The 23,300-nt window shown below is 49.8% G+C and overlaps 1 protein-coding gene across 1 annotated transcript in view; it reads right to left on the reverse strand.

The window, feature by feature from the left end:
• Positions 1–13,390: 13,390 nt before the first annotated feature.
• Positions 13,391–23,300, reverse strand: part of LOC121274692 (uncharacterized protein C11orf95-like) — a 91,088-nt gene continuing 81,178 nt past the window's right edge. Inside the window, exon 5 of the mRNA XM_041181995.1 lies at positions 13,391–13,878. Coding sequence (XP_041037929.1) covers positions 13,412–13,878 — 467 coding nt within the window. The 3' untranslated portion in view covers positions 13,391–13,411. The remainder of the gene's footprint in view (positions 13,879–23,300) is intronic.

The following is a 23,300-nucleotide window of genomic DNA, read 5'->3' on the forward strand; positions in this document are numbered from 1 at the left end:
GAACAGGCTTCAGTGTGAAGATTCTGTATTGAACAGGCTTCAGTGTGAAGACTGTATTGGACAGGCTTCAGTGTGAAGACTGTATTGGACAGTCTTCAGTGTGAAGACTCTGTATTGGACAGGCTTCAGTGTGAAGACTCTGTATTGGACAGTCTTCAGTGTGAAGACTCTGTATTGGACAGGCTTCAGTGTGAAGACTGTATTGGACAGGCTTCAGTGTGAAGACTCTGTATTGGACAGGCTTCAGTGTGAAGACTCTGTATTGGACAGTCTTCAGTGTGAAGACTCTGTATTGGACAGTCTTCAGTGTGAAGACTCTGTATTGGACAGTCTTCAGTGTGAAGTCTCTGTATTGGACAGTCTTCAGTGTGAAGACTGTATTGGACAGGCTTCAGTGTGAAGACTCTGTATTGAACAGGCTTCAGTGTGAAGACTGTATTGAACAGGCTTCATTGTGAAGACTCTGTATTGAACAGGCTTCAGAGTGAAGACTCTGTATTGAACAGGCTTCAGTGTGAAGACTCGGTATTGGACAGGCTTCAGTGTGAAGACTGTATTGAACAGGCTTCAGTGTGAAGACTCTGTATTGGACAGGCTTCAGTGTGAAGACTCTGTATTGGACAGGCTTCAGTGTGAAGACTGTATTGAACAGGCTTCAGTGTGAAGACTCTGTATTGGACAGGCTTCAGTGTGAAGACTCTGTATTGGACAGGCTTCAGTGTGAAGACTGTATTGAACAGGGTTCAGTGTGAAGACTCTGTATTGAACAGGCTTCAGTGTGAAGACTCTGTATTGAACAGGCTTCAGTGTGAAGACTCTGTATTGGACAGGCTTCAGTGTGAAGACTCTGTATTGGACAGGCTTCAGTGTGAAGACTCTGTATTGGACAGGCTTCAATGTGAAGACTGTATTGAACAGGCTTCAGTGTGAAGACTCTGTATTGGACAGGCTTCAGTGTGAAGACTCTGTATTGGACAGGCTTCAGTGTGAAGACTGTATTGAACAGGCTTCAGTGTGAAGACTCTGTATTGGACAGGCTTCAGTGTGAAGACTCTGTATTGAACAGGTTTCAGTGTGAAGACTCTGTATTGGACAGGCTTCAGTGTGAAAACTCTGTATTGGACAGTCTTCAGTGTGAAGACTCTGTATTGGACAGGCTTCAGTGTGAAGACTCTGTATTGAACAGGCTTCAGTGTGAAGACTCTGTATTGGACAGGCTTCAGTGTGAAGACTCTGTATTGAACAGGCTTCAGTGTGAAGACTCTGTATTGGACAGGCTTCAGTGTGAAGACTCTGTATTGGACAGGCTTCAGTGTGAAGACTCTGTATTGGACAGGCTTCAATGTGAAGACTGTATTGAACAGGCTTCAGTGTGAAGACTCTGTATTGGACAGGCTTCAGTGTGAGGACTCTGTATTGGACAGGCTTCAGTGTGAAGACTCTGTATTGGACAGGCTTCAGTGTGAAGACTCTGTATTGGACAGGCTTCAGTGTGAAGACTCTGTATTGGACAGGCTTCAGTGTGAAGACTCTATTGGACAGGCTTCAGTGTGAAGACTCTGTATTGGACAGGCTTCAGTGTGAAGACTCTGTATTGGACAGGCTTTGGTGTGAAGACTCTGTATTGAACAGGCTTCAGTGTGAAGACTCTGTATTGGACAGGCTTCAGTGTGAAGACTCTGTATTGGACAGGCTTCAGTGTGAAGACTGTATTGGACAGGCTTCAGTGTGAAGATTCTGTATTGGACAGGCTTCAGTGTGAAGACTCTGTATTGGACAGGCTTCAGTGTGAAGACTCTGTATTGGACAGGCTTCAGTGTGAAGACTGTATTGGACAGTCTTCATTGTGAAGACCATATTGGACAGGCTTCAGTGTGAATACTCTGTATTGGACAGGCTTCAGTGTGAAGACTGTATTGGACAGGCTTCAGTGTGAAGACTCTGTATTGAACAGGCTTCAGTGTGAAGACTCTGTATTGGACAGGCTTCAGTGTGAAGACTGTATTGGACAGGCTTCAGTGTGAAGACTCTGTATTGAACAGGCTTCAGTGTGAAGACTCTGTATTGAACAGGCTTCAGTGTGAAGATTCTGTATTGAACAGGCTTCCGTATGAAGATTCTGTATTGGACACGCTTCAGTGTGAAGACTGTATTGAACAGGCTTCAGTGTGAAGACTCTGTATTGGACAGGCTTCAGTGTGAAGACTCTGTATTGGACAGGCTTCAGTGTGAAGACTCTGTATTGGACAGGCTTCAGTGTGAAGACTCTGTATTGAACAGGCTTCAGTGTGAAGACTCTGTATTGAACAGGCTTCAGTGTGAAGACTCTGTATTGGACAGGCTTCAGTGTCAAGACTCTGTATTGGACAGGCTTCAGTGTGAAGACTCTGTATTGGACAGGCTTCAGTGTGAAGACTCTGTATTGGACAGGCTTCAGTGTGAAGACTGTATTGGACAGGCTTCAGTGTGAAGACTGTATTGAACAGGCTTCAGTGTGAAGACTCTGTATTGGACAGGCTTCAGTGTGAAGACTGTATTGGACAGGCTTCATTGTGAAGACTGTATTGGACAGGCTTCAGTGTGAAGACTCTGTATTGAACAGGCTTCAGTGTGAAGACTCTGTATTGGACAGGCTTCAGTCTGAAGACTCTGTATTGGACAGGCTTCAGTGTGAAGACTCTGTATTGGACAGGCTTCAGTGTGAAGACTCTGTATTGAACAGGCTTCAGTGTGAAGACTGTATTGAACAGGCTTCAGTGTGAAGACTGTATTGAACAGGCTTCAGGATCCTGGCTGTCCCCGACAAATCCCTATTCCAGAGTGAAGCCACAAAGCGTCCCAGTACAGGGGATGGCCATTTGGCCCATGAAATCTGTGCTAGAACAATCCCAAATTAATCCCACAGCCTGCTTTCTTTCCCCCATAGGCCTGTCTTCTCTTCATATATGTTTTCCCCTTTTGGAAGTTGCAATAGCCTTCGCCGTGACCTAATAGGGTCAAAGGGGGGAAAATGGTAAAAAGGCATAATTAATGGCTCTTTACTTAAATGCATGTAGTATTCGGAGTAAAATAAATGAATTACTAGCACAAATAGAGGTTAATGGGTATGATCTTATAACCATTATGGAGACGTGGTTACAAGGAGATCAAAGCTGGGAACTAAATATTCAGGGGTATGAGACTGTTTGAAAAGACAGGCAGGAAGGAAAGGGTGGTGGGGTAGCTTTGTTAGTAAGAGATGGAATAATTACGATAGCAAGAAAGGACCCTGGATCGGAAGATGTAGAATCCATATGGGTGGAGGTAAGACATAACAAGGTGAAGAAGACACTGGTGGGAGTAGTCTATAGGCCCTCGAACAGTAGCTATACTGTAGGACAGAGAATAAACCAGGAGATAATGAGGGCATGTAAAAAAGGCAGTACATTAATCATGGGTGACTTTAATCATCATGGAGATTGGGAAAATCAAATTGGGAGAGGTAGACACGAGCAAGAATTCATAGAGTGTATTCAGGACAGTTTCCTAGAATAATATCCAACCAGGGATCAGACTATTTTGGATCTGGTAATGTGTAATGAGGCAGGTTTAATGAATGATCTCAGAGTAAAAGATCTCCTAGGAAATAGTGACCATACCATGGTAGAATTCAGCATTCAGTTTGAGAGTGAGAAACTTGGGTTGGAAACAACTGTGCTGAACTGAAATAAGGGTAATTACAAAGGAATGAGGGCAGAGTTGGCTGGAGTGGATTGGGAAAGGAGTTTAGCAGAAAACACGGCTGATGAACAATGACAGATGTTTAATAAAATAGTTCATGATTCACAACAAAGATATATCCCAGTGAGGAAGAAGGATTCTAGGAAGGAGATAAACCAACCAAGGTTAACCAAGGAAGTTAAGGGTAGTATCAAATTAAAAGAAAAAACATATCAAGTGGCAAAGATTAGTGGCAACCCAGAGGATTGGGAAAGTTATAAAAATCCAACAAAAGATGACCAAAAAAGATAAAGTGGGAGAAAATAAACTTTGAGGGTAAACTAGCAAGTAATATAAAAACGGACAGTAAGAGCCTCTTTAAGGACATAAAAAGGAAGAGAGAGACCAAAGTGAACACAGGCCCCATGAGAATGAGGTTGGGGAAATAATAATGGGGAACCAGGAAATGGCAGAGGAGTTGAATAAATACTTTACATCAGTCTTCATGGTAGAACACACTAATAGCATTCCAAAAATACTAAATAATCATGGGGCAAAAGGTGGGAAGGAAATAAATACAATAACTATCACCAGAGAATAAGTACTAGGGAAACTAATGGGGCTAAAGACCAATAAGTCCCCTGGACCCTGGACGGGTTGCATCCTAGGATATTAAAGGAAGTAGCTACGGAGAAGGTGGGTGCACTGGTAGTAATCTTCCAAGAATCCTTAGATTCTGGAAAAGTCCCAGGGGATTGGAAAACTGCCAATGTAACACCCTTATTCAAAAAGGGAGGGTGACAATAAACAGGTAACTATAGGCCAGTTAGCTTAACATCTGTCATTGGGAAAATGTTAGAGTCTATTATAAAGGATGTTATAGCAGAGTATTTAGAAATACATAATCTAATCAAGCAGAGTCAGCAAGGCTTCATGAAGGGGAAATCATGCCCAACAAATTAATTAGAATTCCTTGAGGAGGTAACATGCAGGATAGATAAAGGGGAAACAGTAGATTTAATTTATTTGGATTTCCAAAAGATGTTCAATAAGGTTCCGCACATAAGGCTACTTAATAAGAGCCCATGGTGTTGGGGGTAGTATATTAGCACAGATAGAGGATTGGCTAACTAATAGAAGACAGAGAGTTGGGTAAGGGGACCATTTTCGGGATGGCAACCTGTAACTAGTGGAGTGCCATAGGGATCAGTGCTGAGGCCTCAATTATTTGCAATATATATTAATGACTTGGATGAGGGAAGTGAATGTACTAACGCCAAATTTGCAGATGATACAAAAATAGGTGGGAAGGCAAGTGGTGAGAGTGACACAGAGTCTACAGAGGGATATAGACAGGTTAAGTGAGTGGGATAACATTTGGCAGATGGAATATAATGTGGGAAAATGTGAGGTTGTGCACTTTGGCAGGAAGAATAGAGGAGCTGAATATTATTTAAATGGAGAAAGACTGCAGAAAGCTGCAGCACAGAGGGATTTGGGGGTCCTCATGCATGAATCACAAAAAGCTAACATACAAGTTCAACAGGTAATAGGGAAGGCAAATGGAATGTTGGCCTTTATTTCAAAGGGAATGGAGTATAAAAATAGGGAAGTCTTGCTAAAACTATACAAGGCACTAGTTAGACCACACCTAGAATATTGTGAACAGTTCTGGGTCCCCTTATCTAAGGAAAGATATACTGGCATTGGAGGCAGTCCAGAGAAGGTTCACTAGGTTGATCCCGGGGATGGAGGGATTTTCTTATGAGAAGAGGTTGAGTAGGTTGGGCCTGTACTCACTGGAGTTTAGAAGAATGAGAGGTGACCTTATTGAAACATATAAGATTCTTAGGGGGTTTGACAGGGTGGATGCTGAGAGGTTGTTTCCCCTTTTGGGAGAGTCTAGGACCAGAGGGCATAATCTCAGAGTAAAGGGGGGCGATGAGGAGGGATTTCTTCTCTCAGAGGGTAGTCAATCTGTGGAATTCTTTACTGCAGAGGGTTGTAGAGGCTGGGTCATTGAGTATATTCAAGGCTGAGATAGACAGATTTTTAATCAGGGGTTATGGGGAAAAGGCAGGAAAGTGGAGTTGAGGATTATCAGATCAACCATGATCTCTTTGAATAGAAGAACAGACTCGATGTGCCGAATGGCCTACTTCTGCCCCTACACCTTAAGGTCTTATGGACCACTGCCTGTTCCAGAACACTCTTAGGTTCCAATGTGATGTTTCTCAGTTTAAATCGGTGGCCCTCATCACTGTCTTCCCAGTCAGCCTTTCCCTGTTCAGTTGAACCTCACACAAATATTAGCCAAAAGATAGACATGGTTTTAAATCAATTCTCCGCTTTCTGTATTGTTTGCTGGAGTTTTCTTCTGTTTTCAGTGACTGGATGGATTGTCCCTGCCCCTGTGTTTATTCCAATGGCTCCTCCTGATGATGCTAATCTCTCTCTCTCCTCTTCTCTCTCTCTCCTCTTCCCTCAGGATCCAAGAGAAGCTTCCAGGCCCGAAACGGAAGAGCGAGTGACATCGGAAGGCCCCACTCCATGACCACCACCCCCTCCATCACCGCCGCAACTAACTATAATCCTCTGTGTAGTGGAACTAAAATTTCGCTGTCTGTCTGCTTGGACCCGCATTCCTCTGGCGCTGCTGTAGTGGACCACTTCTGGGATCTTGCTGTGTGCTCTGTTATGGGTTTCCACCCCTCTCCCACCTGCCCCCACCCCCTTATGCTCCCCACCCCACCCCCCACCAACCCTATCTCAGCCGGCACAGGGGTAGCCGGTACATTATGCAGCTGTTGATCACTGGCTTAAGACACATTCCTTTCACCTGCTTATGTTTCAATGAGATTATAAATATATATATATATATTTTTGTTTTGTCCTTCTCTGAAATAAACCGTCTGTAACTGCTGTAGAATTTACTGAGCAACAATAAAGAGTGGGGGGAGATAAAGAAAGCAAACCCCTTTTTATTGTAAAGGCAATTTAACTTGCATGTGAAAATGCATTACTGGAACTGATCAGCGTCTTTGTGAGGCTGGAGGAAGAGAAGTGAGAAACAGGCAGGTGTTGGAAGAATTTCTGCAGTTTCACGCATCGTTATGTAATTTGTGTGTGGACATGTATGTGTGTATGTATGTGGGTGTGTGTGTGTACATGTATGTGTCTGCGTGTGCCACTAAAGCTGTTAGCCCTTTCCCCACCCCCCCCCCAGAGTCTCGGTAACACACAGTGGGTTTGCAAAATTCATTGCAGTCCACTTGCTGACTGCCAGCCCTCCCCCTCAGCGTGTGGGAAGGGGACAGCTGTGTGATACTGGGCTGAAGTACTGGGAAGGTGAGGCCACAGGTTCACACGGGTGGTACAGTGCGTACGATTGAAGCTTGCTTCCATTCTGATTTCATTCCCCACTTATATTTATGCCATTGTGTTGGACATTCATAAATATTCACAAGTGACAGATTAGGTGCTCACCAACTAATGGAACATTAACACGGGGACCCTCACCGAGGGAGAGCCTGGTAACCTCAACAGTTTGACTAACTTGAAGGTTTCCCAGCCATTATGCTGTAAATTTGAAGGTGAAGGAATGTGCTGGAGGGATTATTTTGCGTGGAGGACAGAGCAGATAGTTGCAGCACTCACTCACTGGGAGCAGCTCATGTCCTCAGTGACAGTCTTTGACCTTGTGAAACTGCACAGTTCCAACTCTGTACAGTCCACAGAGGGATTATCGAGGGGGGAGACAGGCAGGTGGGTGGGGGGGGCGGTGCTTTCACAGTTGCTCCCTTCTGCTCTCTATTGGGGGCTCATGTGGACAAAGTAGAACATGCCGTCTTTTTAAAAAGAATACCCGTGGCTTTGATTGTTCCTAACTAGTTTCCAGCTAATACTTGGGAGGCTTGTTTGTATTATTTTAAAAATTGCTTCACTCTGTGGCTTATGATTCACCACCCCCCACCGCTGCCCGCTCTGTCACAGCGAGACCGTGTGTCGTGAGGGCAATAACATCCTCAGGTTTGGCTCAAAACTCCAACCAATTTGTCTGGAAAGCAGGCTTCACTGTTTAACCAGGTGAAGGCATTCTGGGGGGATATGAAGATTGGGAATAGAGGTGTTCAGTCGATGTTTTGGTAACCCGATTGACCAGTGTTGACCCTGGTGAAGCCTCTCTGCAACTATGAGAGCTTTGGTCTGTCCACATGTGTCTGTGGGTGAGGTCCTGTGTCTGTCCTGCTAGATTTAAGTGTCTCCGCCTGGGGTTGGTTGTCTGCTCAGTGCACTGCGTTGCGTGTGAAGTTCTGGACAGGTAGGCTGAGCAGGAGGCTCCTGTTGGACCCTCTCTTGGCCTCTGTCATGTCCTGAATTCACACGGCTGGAGATGGCTGGAGCCAAAATGATGCCAAGGAGAACTTTATACCTGCAGCTATACCCAACTCCCTCTCCCCTGCCCCCATCCACCCCTCTCCTCCCCAGGATGGTTGATCAGCTGAGGCCTGAAATCATGTGTGGACTTGCTCTTTTTTTTGTGTAGTGTTTCCCTAATGTTTTTTTGGAGCCAATTCTGTTTTTAAAAGAGGGAGAGAATTTAAAGGGGGAAGTGTGAGTATAACCGAGTGCTTGGAGTTCTGTGCGTATGTAGGTTTAGATGGAGCAGCTGAAAATTAGACAATTCCTGCAAAAATATTACTGTGATGTTGATAATTAAATTACATCTTTATTGTTTACATGGTGTCCGGTGTGTGATTTCTGTAAAGTATGGTCCTTTGCTGGTGGAGATGCTGCAGTCTCCCAGCCTGGGGTGACTCAGCTGGTTCCTGCTGGGATTTGCTAAGTCCTTAGACACACTTGCACCCTCTATCAGTCTTTCCCTGCAGAACCCATGACCTAATTAATAAGCTGGCTGAGATTGACCAACTCCACACTGATCGGACCCGGGACTATCCTGCTTTGTACAGTCCCGCTCCAGCCAACACGTGCTCATGCACCACCAAGTGCTCCTTACAAATATGTAACCAACCTTACCCAATTCACCCCTCGCTTGGCTCAGGAGCTGACAGGCGCTCCCACACTGAACTGTTGGATGTACATTCCATCTGTGCTTTATCTTGGACAACACCTTCCAAACCTACAACCTTTAGCACCCTGACAAGGACAGCAGCCAGGTGGAAACAAGTTCACCTCCAGGCCACTCACTGTCCTGACTTGGAATTATATCGCTGCTTCTTCACTGTCGCTGGGTCAAATTCCTGGAACTCCCTTCTTGCCAGCACTATGAGCCACACGGCCTGTAGTGCTTCCAGAAGGTGAATCACCAACATCTCTAGGATAACCAGAGATGGGCAATAAACACTGGCTTCCAAAAGCCACCCATGGACATGGACAAGCTTTTCATATCTTGTCCCATTACAGTTTCCAAACTTAACCAAAGGCAAATCTCTTGCAGCTTTGGGCTTTCTGGCATTTTTTTCATTCATGGGATGTGGGTGTCGCTGGTTGGGCCCAGCATTTATTGCCCATCCCTAATTGCCCTTGAGCAGGTGGTGATGAGCTGCCTTCTTGAGCCGCTGCAGTCCATGTGGTGTAGGTACACCCACAGTGCTGTTAGGGAGGGAGTTCCAGGATTCTGACCCAGTGACAGTGAAGGAACGGTGATATATTTCCAAGTCAGGATGGTGAGTGACTTAGAGGGGAACTTCCAGGTGGTGGTGTTCCCATCTATCTGCAGCCTTGTCCTTCTAGATGGTAGTGGTTGTGGGTTTGGAAGGTGCTGTCTAAGGAGCCTTGGTGAATTCTTGCAGTGCATCTTGTAGATGGTACACACACTGCTGCCACTGTGCGTCGGTGGTGGAGGGAGTGAATGTTTGTGGATGGGGTGCCAATTAAGTGGGGCTGCTTTGTCCTGGATGGTGTTGAGCTTCTTGAGTGTTGTGGGAGCTGCACTCATCCAGGCAAGTGGGGAGTATTCCATCACACTCCTGACTTGTGCCTTGTAGATGGTGGACAGGCTTTGGGGAGTCAGGAAGTGAGTTACTCGTCACAGGATTCCCAGCCTCTGACCTGTTCTTGTAGCCACAGTATTTATATGGCTAGTCCACTTCAGTTTCTGGTCAATGGTAACCTCCAGGATGTTGATAGTGGGGGATTCAGTGATGGTAATGCTATTGAATGTCAAGGGGCGATGGTTAGATTCTCTCTTGTTGGAGATGGTCATTGCCTGGCACTTGTGTGGTGTGAATGTTACTTGCCACTTGTCAGCCCAAGCCTGGATATTGTCCAGGTCTTGCTGCATTTGGGCATGGACTGCTTCAGCATCTGAGGAGTTGCGAATGGTGCTGAACATTGTGCAATCATCAGCGAACATCCCCACTTCTGACCTTCTGATGGAAGGAAGGTCATTGATGAAGCAGCTGAAGATGGTTGGGCCGAGGACAGTACCCTAAGGAACTCCTGCAGTGATGTCCTGGAGCTGAGATGACTGACCTCCAACATCCACAACCATCTTCCTTTGTGCTGGGTATGACTCCAACCAGCGGAGAGTTTCCCCCCTGATTCCCATTGACTGCAGTTTTGCTGGGGCTCCTTGATGCCACACGGTCAAATGCTGCCTCGATGTCAAGGGCAGTCACTCTCACCTCACCTCAGGAGTTCAGCTCTACTATTAATGTTTGGACCAAGGCTGTGGTGAGTTCAGGAGCCGAGTGATGCTGGTGGAAACCAAAGTGAGTGTCAATGACCAGGTTATTGCTAAGTAAGTGCTACCTGTAAGCACTGTCGACAACCCTTTCCATCACTTTACTGATGATTGGGAGTGGATTGATGGGGTAGTAATTAGCCAGATTGGATCTGTCCTGCTTTTAGAGGACAAGGTAAATCAGGGTAATTTACCTCATTGTCGGGTAGATATCAGTGTTACAGTTGTAATGGAACAGCTTGACCAAAGACACAGCTTCCAAAACTACCACTTCAATCAAGCACACCAATCATTCAGGCTGCAGGAATGCACTTTGCAAAAGAAATTGCCACAGACTCCATCTCGGGTTATGAGGTTTACTTGGATGCCAATGAAACTCTGACTTCAACCTGTAGGGATTCCTCACCAAATTATTAGACTCCAAATGGCCCAACACTTTCTCCACTTCAACAGTTAGACTTTGTGGTCAGAAAGGGACAGTGCTCTAGGGACCTTTTGAATAGTGTAGAGGGAGCTTTACTCTGTATCTAAGCCCGTGCTGTACCTGTCCTGGGAGTGTTTGATGGGGACCGTGTAGAGGGAGATTTACTCTGTATCTAACCCCATGCTGTTCCTGTCCTGGGAGTGTTTGATGGGGACAGTGTAGAGGGAGATTTACTCTGTATCCAACCCCGTGCTGTACCTGTCCTGGGAGTGTTTGATGGGGACAGTGTAGAGGGAGATTTACACTGTATCTAACCCCGTGCTGTATCTGTCCTGGGAGTGTTTGATGGGGACAGTGTAGAGGGAGATTTACACTGTATCTAACCCCGTGCTGTACCTGTCCTGGGAGTGTTTGATGGGGACAGTGTAGAGGGAGATTTACTCTGTATCCAACCCCGTGCTGTACCTGTCCTGGGAGTGTTTGATGGGGACAGTGTAGAGGGAGATTTACACTGTATCTAACCCCGTGCTGTATCTGTCCTGGGAGTGTTTGATGGGGACAGTGTAGAGGGAGATTTACACTGTATCTAACCCCGTGCTGTACCTGTCCTGGGAGTGTTTGATGGGGACGGTGTAGAGGGAGCTTTACTCTGTATCTAACCCCGTGCTGTACCTGCCCTGGGAGTGTTTGATGGGGACAGTGTAGAGGGAGGTTTACTCTGTATCTAACCCCATGCTGTACCTGCCCTGGGAGTGTTTGATGGGGACGGTGTAGAGGGAGCTTTACTCTGTATTGGTGAAGAGAAATGAGCTTGGATCATTTGTTTTCAATTTAAAAGTCAGATGGTGTACAGGGGCTGAAAGACATTCAGGCAGAGCCGAGCCAGGCTGAGGAACCTCAAGCCACCAGTGGGTTTATGAGGTGCTGTTCTCCCCATGGTTGTGGGGATCACATCACTTTTGGGTTGGTGGAGTGGGCGGTAAAGTGGCAGATGGATTTTAACATAGAGGAGTGTGAAGTCATACAGTTAGGGAGGTCAAACAGTTACAGGGATTACAAAATAAATGGGAATATACTAAGAGGGGTAGATGAAGTGAGAGATCTTGGCGTACAGATACACAGGTCCCTGAAGGCAGCAGTTCAAGTAGACAAGGTTATAAAGAAGGCATATGGAATGCTCTCCTTCACTGGCAGAAGTATAGAATATAAAAGTAAGGATATAATGTTGGAATTGTATAAAACACTGGTGAGGCCACAACTGGAGTATTGTGTGCAGTTCTGGTCACCACATTACAGGAAGGACGTAATAGCTCTGCAGACTGTGCAGAGGAGGTTTACAAGAATGTTGCCAGGGTTAGAAAAGCGTAGCTGCAAGGAGAGATTGGATAGGTTGGGGTTATTTTCGATACAAAGAAAGCTGAGAGGTGACTTGATTGAGGTGTACAAAATTATGAGGGGAATAGATAGAGTGGACAGAGTAAAATTATTTCCCTTGGTGGAGAATTCTAGAACCAGGGGACATAGATTCAAGATAAGTGGCAGAAGGTATGGGGGGACATGAGGAAGAACTTTTTTACACAAAGGGTAGTGAGTGTCTGGAATTCACTGCCCAAGTTGGTGGTAGAGGCAGACACTCTAAACTCTTTTAAAAAGTACTTGGATCTGCACCTAAAGTGCTGTAAGCTACAGGGCTATGGGCCGGGTGCAGGAAGGTGGGATTAGAAAGGGCACCTGGGTGTCCTCGGGCTGGCATGGACAAGATGGGCCGAATGGCCTCCTTCTGTGCTGTAACTTTTCTCTGGTTCTACGGCAGTGGTGGGGGGCTTACTTCTCTTGGGTGCAGCCTCCTCGGCCCAGGGGGTGATATATAACTTCACCCCACTGTACTCCACACACTGACCTATTCTTCATCCAAGCCTGTGTATTGGTGGTCATTCAGCTGATGTGGGATTCACAGCCAAACCTAATCCGAGCTTTCTAGAATGGCTTATGTTTAACCCTTTCCTATTTCAAGGGGTCTTGAATCAACCGAGTGCTAACTCAACAGCTGAAAGTGTGTCTCAGTCAAATGTCATCCATGCCAGGGAGTCAAGAATAGTTACACATAAATTCTGCTTTACTCTTCAAACTGAGGGCAGCACCATGAGATGAGATTTGTATTTGGTCTCCGCGTTTTCTATCCCCTCGCCCATGCCCCACTCAGTCCCGCTGGGTGTGAGTTCCACACACCTCACTACCTCAGCCTCATGAGTGCTGGCCAACAATGGCAGAGTCACAAGCCAACCCAACCCAGTGTCCCCTTTGAAGTCCACACTCCCCAGCGGGCGCAGGAGCCACCAATTGACCTTTCTGCCTTCTCCCGGTGCCAAGTCAAGCCTCCCGGAATCAGGGGCAGCTGCGGGGGATCGAACCGAGGAGACCCAGGCTCTGAAACAAGGAACACAGTCCTTCTGAAAGTCTCTGCTGCTGGATGTAAATCAGGAGTGGCCGATGGGAGAGGAGGAGTTGGTGGGTGTGGGTGGGGGGTGGGGGGGGGGGGGGGGGGGGGTGGGTGGGCACAGGATGTGTGCGTGGGCCAATTGTTAATGCTGGGTGGTGATGATCACTCCTGGGTGCTGGGAAGAGCTGCCATTGCCGCTACTGGGCAGCTGCCAGAAGTCCATCTTGGCAATGGTGGTGATTTTCTTGTTCCACTCCTCCACCACCATGACCTTCTCAGCCAGCGTGAAGCCCATGGTGTCCTGGTGTTTCTGCAGGATGTGCCTCTTGATGGTGCTGAGCTTGAGGGTGGCCAGGGTGCTGCCGCACACCATGCAGACCAGGCCGTGCCTCCCACGGTCGTAGTCCATCAGGTACTCGAGCCTCCATCGCTCCTGGTAATTGCGCCAGTGATCCCTTCCAGGTACCCGCCCCCTGACTGTCCGCACTGGCGAGCTCAGCTCCTGCTCCTCCACACACACTTCAATTTCTGCAGGACTCCGTCCCCCATCCCTTTGTCCATCCCACTCTGGATCGACAGCCTGGGCAAACTCCATGTTGGCAATTTCCCCTGCAATTGTAAAAACAGACAATCAGAGAGAAGAGCAAAGGATTCCATTTCCACAGCATCTTTAACAGGTTAATCCCCATGAGAGGCTTCACATCGATACAGCATCTTTAACAGGTTAACCCCAACGAGAGGTTTCACATCGATACAGCATCTTTAACAGGTTAACACAATGAGAGGCTTCACATCGATACAGCATCTTTAACAGGTTAACCCAACGAGAGGCTTCACATCGATACAGCATCTTTAACAGGTTAACACAACGAGAGGCTTCACATCGATACAGCATCTTTGACAGGTTAACTCCAACGAGAGGCTTCACATCGATACAGCGTCTTTAACAGGTTAACACAACGAGAGGCTTCACATCGATACAGCATCTTTGACAGGTTAACCCCAACGAGAGGCTTCACATCGAAACAGCATCTTTAACAGGTTAACACAACGAGAGTCTTCACCTGAGCGTAAATCAAACAGGATTTGACATCGAGCCACATCAGAAGATATTAGGACAAACAGGAGAGACAATGAGAGAGAGAGAGAGATGGAGAGAGAGAGACAGAGAGAGATGGAGAGAGATGGAGGCATTTAGGGAGAGATTAAGATTGGGGGTGTACAAGAGGCCAGAATTAGAGGAGGTTACAGAGATAGGGACGGGTGTAGCTGCTGGAGGAGGTTACAGAGATAGGGAGGGTTGTAGGGACTGGAGGAAGTTACAGGGATAGGGAGGGTTGTAGGGGCTGGAGGAGGTTACAGAAATATAGAGGGTTGTAGGGGCTGGAGGAGGTTACAGACATAGGGAGGGTTGTAGGGACTGGAGGCGGTTACAGAGAAAGGGATGGTTGTAGGGGCTGGAGGAGGTTACAGAGAAAGGGAGGGGTGTAGGGGCTGGAGGAGGTTACAGAGATAGGGAGGGTTCTAGGGGCTGGAGGAGGTTAGAGAGATAGGGAGGGTTGTAGGGACAGGAGATGTTTACAGAGATAGATAGGGGTGTAGAGGCTGGAGGAGGTTACACAGAGAGAGATGGTTGTAGGGACTGGAGGAGTTTACAGAGATAGGGAGGTGTGTAGGGGCTGGAGGAGGTTACAGAGATAGGGAGGGTTGTAGGGGCTGGAGGAGGTTACAGAGATAGGGAGGGTTGTAGGGGCTGGAGGAGGTTACAGAGATAGGGAGGGGTGTAGGGGCTGGAGGAGATTACAGAGATAGGGAGGGTTGTAGGGGCTGAAGGAGGTCACAGAGATAGGGAGCGTTGTAGGGACTGGAGGAGTTTACAGAGATAGGGAGGGGTGTAGGGGCTGGAGGAGGTTACAGAAATAGGGAGGATTGTAGGGGCTGGAGGAGGTTACAGAGATAGGGAGGGTAGTAGAGGCTGAAGGAGGTTACAGAGATAGGGAGGGTTGTAGGGACTGGAAGAGGTTACAGAGATAGGGAGGGGTGTAGGGGCCGGAGGAGGTTACAGAAATAGGGAGGATGTAGGGGCTGCAGGAGGTTACAGAGATAGGGAGGGGTGTAGGGGCTGGAGGAGGTTAGAGAGATAGGGAGGGCTGTAGGGGCTGGAGGAGATTACAGAGATAGGGAGGGTTGTAGGGACTGGAGGAGTTTACAGAGATAGGGAGGGGTGTAGAGGCTGGAGGAGGTTACAGAAATAGGGAGGATTGTAGGGGCTGGAGGAGGTTACAGAGATAGGGAGGGTTGTAGGGACTGGAGGCGGTTACAGAGATAGGGAGGGGTGTAGGGGCTGGAGGAGGTTACAGAAATAGGGAGGACAGTAGGGGCTGGAGGAGGTTACAGAGATAGGGAGGGTTGTAGGAGGTTACAGAGATAGGGAGGGTTGTAGGGACTGGAGGTGGTTACAGAGATAGGGAGGGTTGTAGGGGCTGGAGGAGGTGACAAGAGATAGGGAGGGTTGTAGGGGCTGGAGGAGGTTACAGAGAAAGGGATGGTTGTAGGGGCTGGAGGAGGTTACAGAGAAAGGGATGGTTGTAGGGGCTGGAGGAGGTTACAGAGATAGGGAGGGTTGTAGGGGCTGGAGGAGGTTACAGAGATAGGGAGGATTGTAGGGCCTAGAGGAGGTTACAGAGAAAGGGATGGTAGTAGGGGCTGGAGGAGGTTACAGAGATAGGGAGGGTTGTAGGGGCTGGAGGAGGTTACAGAGATAGGGAGGGGTGTGGGGGCTAGAGGAGGTTACAGAGATAGGGAGGGGTGTAGGGGCTGGAGGAGGTTAGAGAGATAGGGAGGGTTCTAGGGGCTGGAGGAGGTTAGAGAGATAGGGAGGGTTGTAGGGACTGATGGAGGTTACAGAGATAGGGAGGGGTGTGGGGGCTGGAGGAGGTTACAGAGATAGGGAGGGTTCTAGGGGCTGAAGGAGGTTAGAGAGATAGGGAGGGGTGTAGGGGCTGGAGGAGTTTACAGAGATAGGGAGGGGTGTAGGGGCTGGAGGAGGTTACAGAGATAGGGAGGGGTGTAGGGGCTGGAGGAGGTTACAGAAATAGGGAGGATTGTAGGGGCTGGAGGAGGTTACAGAGATAGGGAGAGTTCTAGGGGCTGGAGGCGGTTACAGAGATAGGGAGGGGTGTAGGGGCTGGAGGAGGTTACAGAAATAGGGAGGACTGTAGGGGCTGGAGGAGGTTACAGAGATAGGGAGGGTTGTAGGAGGTTACAGAGATAGGGAGGGTTGTAGGGACTGGAGGTGGTTACAGAGATAGGGAGGGTTGTAGGGGCTGGAGGAGGTGACAAGAGATAGGGAGGGTTGTTGGGGCTGGAGGAGGTTACAGAGAAAGGGATGGTTGTAGGGGCTGGAGGAGGTTACAGAGAAAGGGATGGTTGTAGGGGCTGGAGGAGATTACAGAGATAGGGAGGGTTATAGGGGCTGGAGGAGGTTACAGAGATAGGGAGGATTGTAGGGCCTGGAGGAGGTTACAGAGATAGGGAGGTGTGTAGGGGCTGGAGGAGGTTACAGAGATAGGGAGAGTTGTAGGGACTGGAGGAGGTTACAGAGAAAGGGATGGTAGTAGGGGCTGGAGGAGGTTACAGAGATAGGGAGGGTTGTAGGGGCTGGAGGAGGTTACAGAGATAGGGAGGGGAGTGGGGGCTAGAGGAGGTTACAGAGATAGGGAGGGGTGTAGGGGCTGGAGGAGGTTAGAGAGATAGGGAGGGTTCTAGGGGCTGGAGGAGGTTAGAGATATAGGGAGGCTTGTAGGGACTGGAGGAGGTTAGAGAGATAGGGAGGGGTGTAGGGGCTGGAGCAGTTTACAGAGATAGGGAGGGGTGTAGGGGCTGGAGGAGTTTACAGAGATAGGGAGGGGTGTAGAGGCTGGAGGAGATTACAGAAATAGGGAGGATTGTAGGGGCTGGAGGAGGTTACAGACATAGGGAGGGTTGTAGGGACTGGAGGCGGTTACAGAGATAGGGAGGGGTGTAGGGGCTGGAGGAGGTTACAGAAATAGGGAGGACTGTAGGGGCTGGAGGAGGTTACAGAGATAGGGAGGGTTGTAGGAGGTTACAGAGATAGGGAGGGTTGTAGGGACTGGAGGTGGTTACAGAGATAGGGAGGGTTGTAGGGGCTGGAGGAGGTGACAAGAGATAGGGAGGGTTGTAGGGGCTGGAGGAGGTTACAGAGAAAGGGATGGTTGTAGGGGCTGGAGGAGGTTACAGAGAAAGGGATGGTTGTAGGGGCTGGAGGAGATTACAGAGATAGGGAGGGTTGTAGGGGCTGGAGGAGGTTACAGAGATAGGGAGGATTGTAGGGCCTGGAGGAGGTTACAGAGATAGGGAGGGTTGTAGGGGCTGGAGGAGGTTACAGAGATAGGGAGGGGTGTGGGGGCTGGAGGAGGTTACAGAGATAGGGAGGGTTCTAGGGGCGGGAGGAGGTTAGAGAGATGGGGAGGGTTGTAGGGACTGGAGATGTTTACAGAGATAGGTAGGGGTGTAGAGGCTGGAGGAGGTTACAGAGATAGAGATGGTTGTAGGGACTGGAGGAGTTTAAAGAGATAGGGAGGGGTGTAGGGGCCAGAGGAGGTTACAGAAATAGGGAGGATTGTAGGGGCTGGAGGAGGTTACAGAGATAGGGAGGGGAGTGGGGGCTGGAGGAGGTTACAGAGATAGGGAGGGTTCTAGGGGCGGGAGGAGGTTAGAGAGATAGGGAGGGTTGTAGGGACTGGAGATGTTTACAGAGATAGGTAGGGGTGTAGAGGCTGGAGGAGGTTACAGAGATAGAGATGGTTGTAGGGACTGGAGGAGTTTACAGAGATAGGGAGGGGTGTAGGGGCCAGAGGAGGTTACAGAAATAGGGAGGATTGTAGGGGCTGGAGGAGGTTACAGAGATAGGGAGGGTTGTACGGGCTGAAGGAGGTTAGAGAGATAGGGAGGGGTGTAGGGGCTGGAGGAGTTTACAGAGATAGGGAGGGGTCTAGGGGCTGGAGGAGGTTACAGAAATAGGGAGGATTGTAGGGGCTGGAGGAGGTTACAGAGATAGGGAGGGTTCTAGGGGCTGGAGGAGGTTAGAGAGATAGGGAGGGTAGTAGAGGCTGAAGGAGGTTACAGAGATAGGGAGGGTTGTAGGGACTGGAAGAGGTTACAGAGATAGGGAGGGGTGTAGGGGCCGGAGGAGGTTACAGAAATAGGGAGGATTGTAGGGGCTGCAGGAGGTTACAGAGATAGGGAGGGTTGTAGGGGCTGAAGGAGGTTAGAGAGATAGGGAGGGGTGTAGGGGCTGGAGGAGATTACAGAGATAGGGAGGGTTGTAGGGACTGGAGGAGTTTACAGAGATAGGGAGGGGTGTAGAGGCTGGAGGAGGTTACAGAAATAGGGAGGATTGTAGGGGCTGGAGGAGGTTACAGAGATAGGGAGGGTTGTAGGGACTGGAGGCGGTTACAGAGATAGGGAGGGGTGTAGGGGCTGGAGGAGGTTACAGAAATAGGGAGGACTGTAGGGGCTGGAGGAGGTTACAGAGATAGGGAGGGTTGTAGGAGGTTACAGAGATAGGGAGGGTTGTAGGGACTGGAGGTGGTTACAGAGATAGGGAGGGTTGTAGGGGCTGGAGGAGGTGACAAGAGATAGGGAGGGTTGTAGGGGCTGGAGGAGGTTACAGAGAAAGGGATGGTTGTAGGGGCTGGAGGAGGTTACAGAGAAAGGGATGGTTGTAGGGGCTGGAGGAGATTACAGAGATAGGGAGGGTTATAGGGGCTGGAGGAGGTTACAGAGATAGGGAGGATTGTAGGGCCTGGAGGAGGTTACAGAGATAGGGAGGTGTGTAGGGGCTGGAGGAGGTTACAGAGATAGGGAGAGTTGTAGGGACTGGAGGAGGTTACAGAGAAAGGGATGGTAGTAGGGGCTGGAGGAGGTTACAGAGATAGGGAGGGTTGTAGGGGCTGGAGGAGGTTACAGAGATAGGGAGGGGAGTGGGGGCTAGAGGAGGTTACAGAGATAGGGAGGGGTGTAGGGGCTGGAGGAGGTTAGAGAGATAGGGAGGGTTCTAGGGGCTGGAGGAGGTTAGAGATATAGGGAGGGTTGTAGGGACTGGAGGAGGTTAGAGAGATAGGGAGGGGTGTAGGGGCTGGAGGAGTTTACAGAGATAGGGAGGGGTGTAGGGGCTGGAGGAGTTTACAGAGATAGGGAGGGGTGTAGAGGCTGGAGGAGGTTACAGAAATAGGGAGGATTGTAGGGGCTGGAGGAGGTTACAGACATAGGGAGGGTTGTAGGGACTGGAGGCGGTTACAGAGATAGGGAGGGGTGTAGGGGCTGGAGGAGGTTACAGAAATAGGGAGGACTGTAGGGGCTGGAGGAGGTTACAGAGATAGGGAGGGTTGTAGGAGGTTACAGAGATAGGGAGGGTTGTAGGGACTGGAGGTGGTTACAGAGATAGGGAGGGTTGTAGGGGCTGGAGGAGGTGACAAGAGATAGGGAGGGTTGTAGGGGCTGGAGGAGGTTACAGAGAAAGGGATGGTTGTAGGGGCTGGAGGAGGTTACAGAGAAAGGGATGGTTGTAGGGGCTGGAGGAGATTACAGAGATAGGGAGGGTTGTAGGGGCTGGAGGAGGTTACAGAGATAGGGAGGATTGTAGGGCCTGGAGGAGGTTACAGAGATAGGGAGGGTTGTAGGGGCTGGAGGAGGTTACAGAGATAGGGAGGGGTGTGGGGGCTGGAGGAGGTTACAGAGATAGGGAGGGTTCTAGGGGCGGGAGGAGGTTAGAGAGATAGGGAGGGTTGTAGGGACTGGAGATGTTTACAGAGATAGGTAGGGGTGTAGAGGCTGGAGGAGGTTACAGAGATAGGGAGGGGTGTAGAGGCTGGAGGAGGTTACAGAAATAGGGAGGATTGTAGGGGCTGGAGGAGGTTACAGACATAGGGAGGGTTGTAGGGACTGGAGGCGGTTACAGAGATAGGGAGGGGTGTAGGGGCTGGAGGAGGTTACAGAAATAGGGAGGACTGTAGGGGCTGGAGGAGGTTACAGAGATAGGGAGGGTTGTAGGAGGTTACAGAGATAGGGAGGGTTGTAGGGACTGGAGGTGGTTACAGAGATAGGGAGGGTTGTAGGGGCTGGAGGAGGTGACAAGAGATAGGGAGGGTTGTAGGGGCTGGAGGAGGTTACAGAGAAAGGGATGGTTGTAGGGGCTGGAGGAGGTTACAGAGAAAGGGATGGTTGTAGGGGCTGGAGGAGATTACAGAGATAGGGAGGGTTGTAGGGGCTGGAGGAGGTTACAGAGATAGGGAGGATTGTAGGGCCTGGAGGAGGTTACAGAGATAGGGAGGGTTGTAGGGGCTGGAGGAGGTTACAGAGATAGGGAGGGGTGTGGGGGCTGAAGGAGGTTACAGAGATAGGGAGGGGAGTGGGGGCTGGAGGAGGTTACAGAGATAGGGAGGGTTCTAGGGGCGGGAGGAGGTTAGAGAGATAGGGAGGGTTGTAGGGACTGGAGATGTTTACAGAGATAGGTAGGGGTGTAGAGGCTGGAGGAGGTTACAGAGATAGAGATGGTTGTAGGGACTGGAGGAGTTTACAGAGATAGGGAGGGGTGTAGGGGCCAGAGGAGGTTACAGAAATAGGGAGGATTGTAGGGGCTGGAGGAGGTTACAGAGATAGGGAGGGTTGTAGGGGCTGAAGGAGGTTAGAGAGATAGGGAGGGGTGTAGGGGCTGGAGGAGTTTACAGAGATAGGGAGGGGTCTAGGGGCTGGAGGAGGTTACAGAAATAGGGAGGATTGTAGGGGCTGGAGGAGGTTACAGAGATAGGGAGGGTTCTAGGGGCTGGAGGAGGTTAGAGAGATAGGGAGGGTAGTAGAGGCTGAAGGAGGTTACAGAGATAGGGAGGGTTGTAGGGACTGGAAGAGGTTACAGAGATAGGGAGGGGTGTAGGGGCCGGAGGAGGTTACAGAAATAGGGAGGATTGTAGGGGCTGCAGGAGGTTACAGAGATAGGGAGGGTTGTAGGGGCTGAAGGAGGTTAGAGAGATAGGGAGGGGTGTAGGGGCTGGAGGAGATTACAGAGATAGGGAGGGTTGTAGGGACTGGAGGAGTTTACAGAGATAGGGAGGGGTGTAGAGGCTGGAGGAGGTTACAGAAATAGGGAGGATTGTAGGGGCTGGAGGAGGTTACAGAGATAGGGAGGGTTGTAGGGACTGGAGGCGGTTACAGAGATAGGGAGGGGTGTAGGGGCTGGAGGAGGTTACAGAAATAGGGAGGACTGTAGGGGCTGGAGGAGGTTACAGAGATAGGGAGGGTTGTAGGAGGTTACAGAGATAGGGAGGGTTGTAGGGACTGGAGGTGGTTACAGAGATAGGGAGGGTTGTAGGGGCTGGAGGAGGTGACAAGAGATAGGGAGGGTTGTAGGGGCTGGAGGAGGTTACAGAGAAAGGGATGGTTGTAGGGGCTGGAGGAGGTTACAGAGAAAGGGATGGTTGTAGGGGCTGGAGGAGATTACAGAGATAGGGAGGGTTATAGGGGCTGGAGGAGGTTACAGAGATAGGGAGGATTGTAGGGCCTGGAGGAGGTTACAGAGATAGGGAGGTGTGTAGGGGCTGGAGGAGGTTACAGAGATAGGGAGAGTTGTAGGGACTGGAGGAGGTTACAGAGAAAGGGATGGTAGTAGGGGCTGGAGGAGGTTACAGAGATAGGGAGGGTTGTAGGGGCTGGAGGAGGTTACAGAGATAGGGAGGGGAGTGGGGGCTAGAGGAGGTTACAGAGATAGGGAGGGGTGTAGGGGCTGGAGGAGGTTAGAGAGATAGGGAGGGTTCTAGGGGCTGGAGGAGGTTAGAGATATAGGGAGGGTTGTAGGGACTGGAGGAGGTTAGAGAGATAGGGAGGGGTGTAGGGGCTGGAGGAGTTTACAGAGATAGGGAGGGGTGTAGGGGCTGGAGGAGTTTACAGAGATAGGGAGGGGTGTAGAGGCTGGAGGAGGTTACAGAAATAGGGAGGATTGTAGGGGCTGGAGGAGGTTACAGACATAGGGAGGGTTGTAGGGACTGGAGGCGGTTACAGAGATAGGGAGGGGTGTAGGGGCTGGAGGAGGTAACAGAAATAGGGAGGACTGTAGGGGCTGGAGGAGGTTACAGAGATAGGGAGGGTTGTAGGAGGTTACAGAGATAGGGAGGGTTGTAGGGACTGGAGGTGGTTACAGAGATAGGGAGGGTTGTAGGGGCTGGAGGAGGTGACAAGAGATAGGGAGGGTTGTAGGGGCTGGAGGAGGTTACAGAGAAAGGGATGGTTGTAGGGGCTGGAGGAGGTTACAGAGAAAGGGATGGTTGTAGGGGCTGGAGGAGATTACAGAGATAGGGAGGGTTGTAGGGGCTGGAGGAGGTTACAGAGATAGGGAGGATTGTAGGGCCTGGAGGAGGTTACAGAGATAGGGAGGGTTGTAGGGGCTGGAGGAGGTTACAGAGATAGGGAGGGGTGTGGGGGCTGGAGGAGGTTACAGAGATAGGGAGGGTTCTAGGGGCGGGAGGAGGTTAGAGAGATAGGGAGGGTTGTAGGGACTGGAGATGTTTACAGAGATAGGTAGGGGTGTAGAGGCTGGAGGAGGTTACAGAGATAGAGATGGTTGTAGGGACTGGAGGAGTTTAAAGAGATAGGGAGGGGTGTAGGGGCCAGAGGAGGTTACAGAAATAGGGAGGATTGTAGGGGCTGGAGGAGGTTACAGAGATAGGGAGGGGAGTGGGGGCTGGAGGAGGTTACAGAGATAGGGAGGGTTCTAGGGGCGGGAGGAGGTTAGAGAGATAGGGAGGGTTGTAGGGACTGGAGATGTTTACAGAGATAGGTAGGGGTGTAGAGGCTGGAGGAGGTTACAGAGATAGAGATGGTTGTAGGGACTGGAGGAGTTTACAGAGATAGGGAGGGGTGTAGGGGCCAGAGGAGGTTACAGAAATAGGGAGGATTGTAGGGGCTGGAGGAGGTTACAGAGATAGGGAGGGTTGTAGGGGCTGAAGGAGGTTAGAGAG

This window comes from Carcharodon carcharias (genome assembly GCF_017639515.1).
Source record: "Carcharodon carcharias isolate sCarCar2 chromosome 37 unlocalized genomic scaffold, sCarCar2.pri SUPER_37_unloc_2, whole genome shotgun sequence".
In the NCBI taxonomy this organism is placed as follows: Eukaryota; Metazoa; Chordata; class Chondrichthyes; order Lamniformes; family Lamnidae; genus Carcharodon; species Carcharodon carcharias.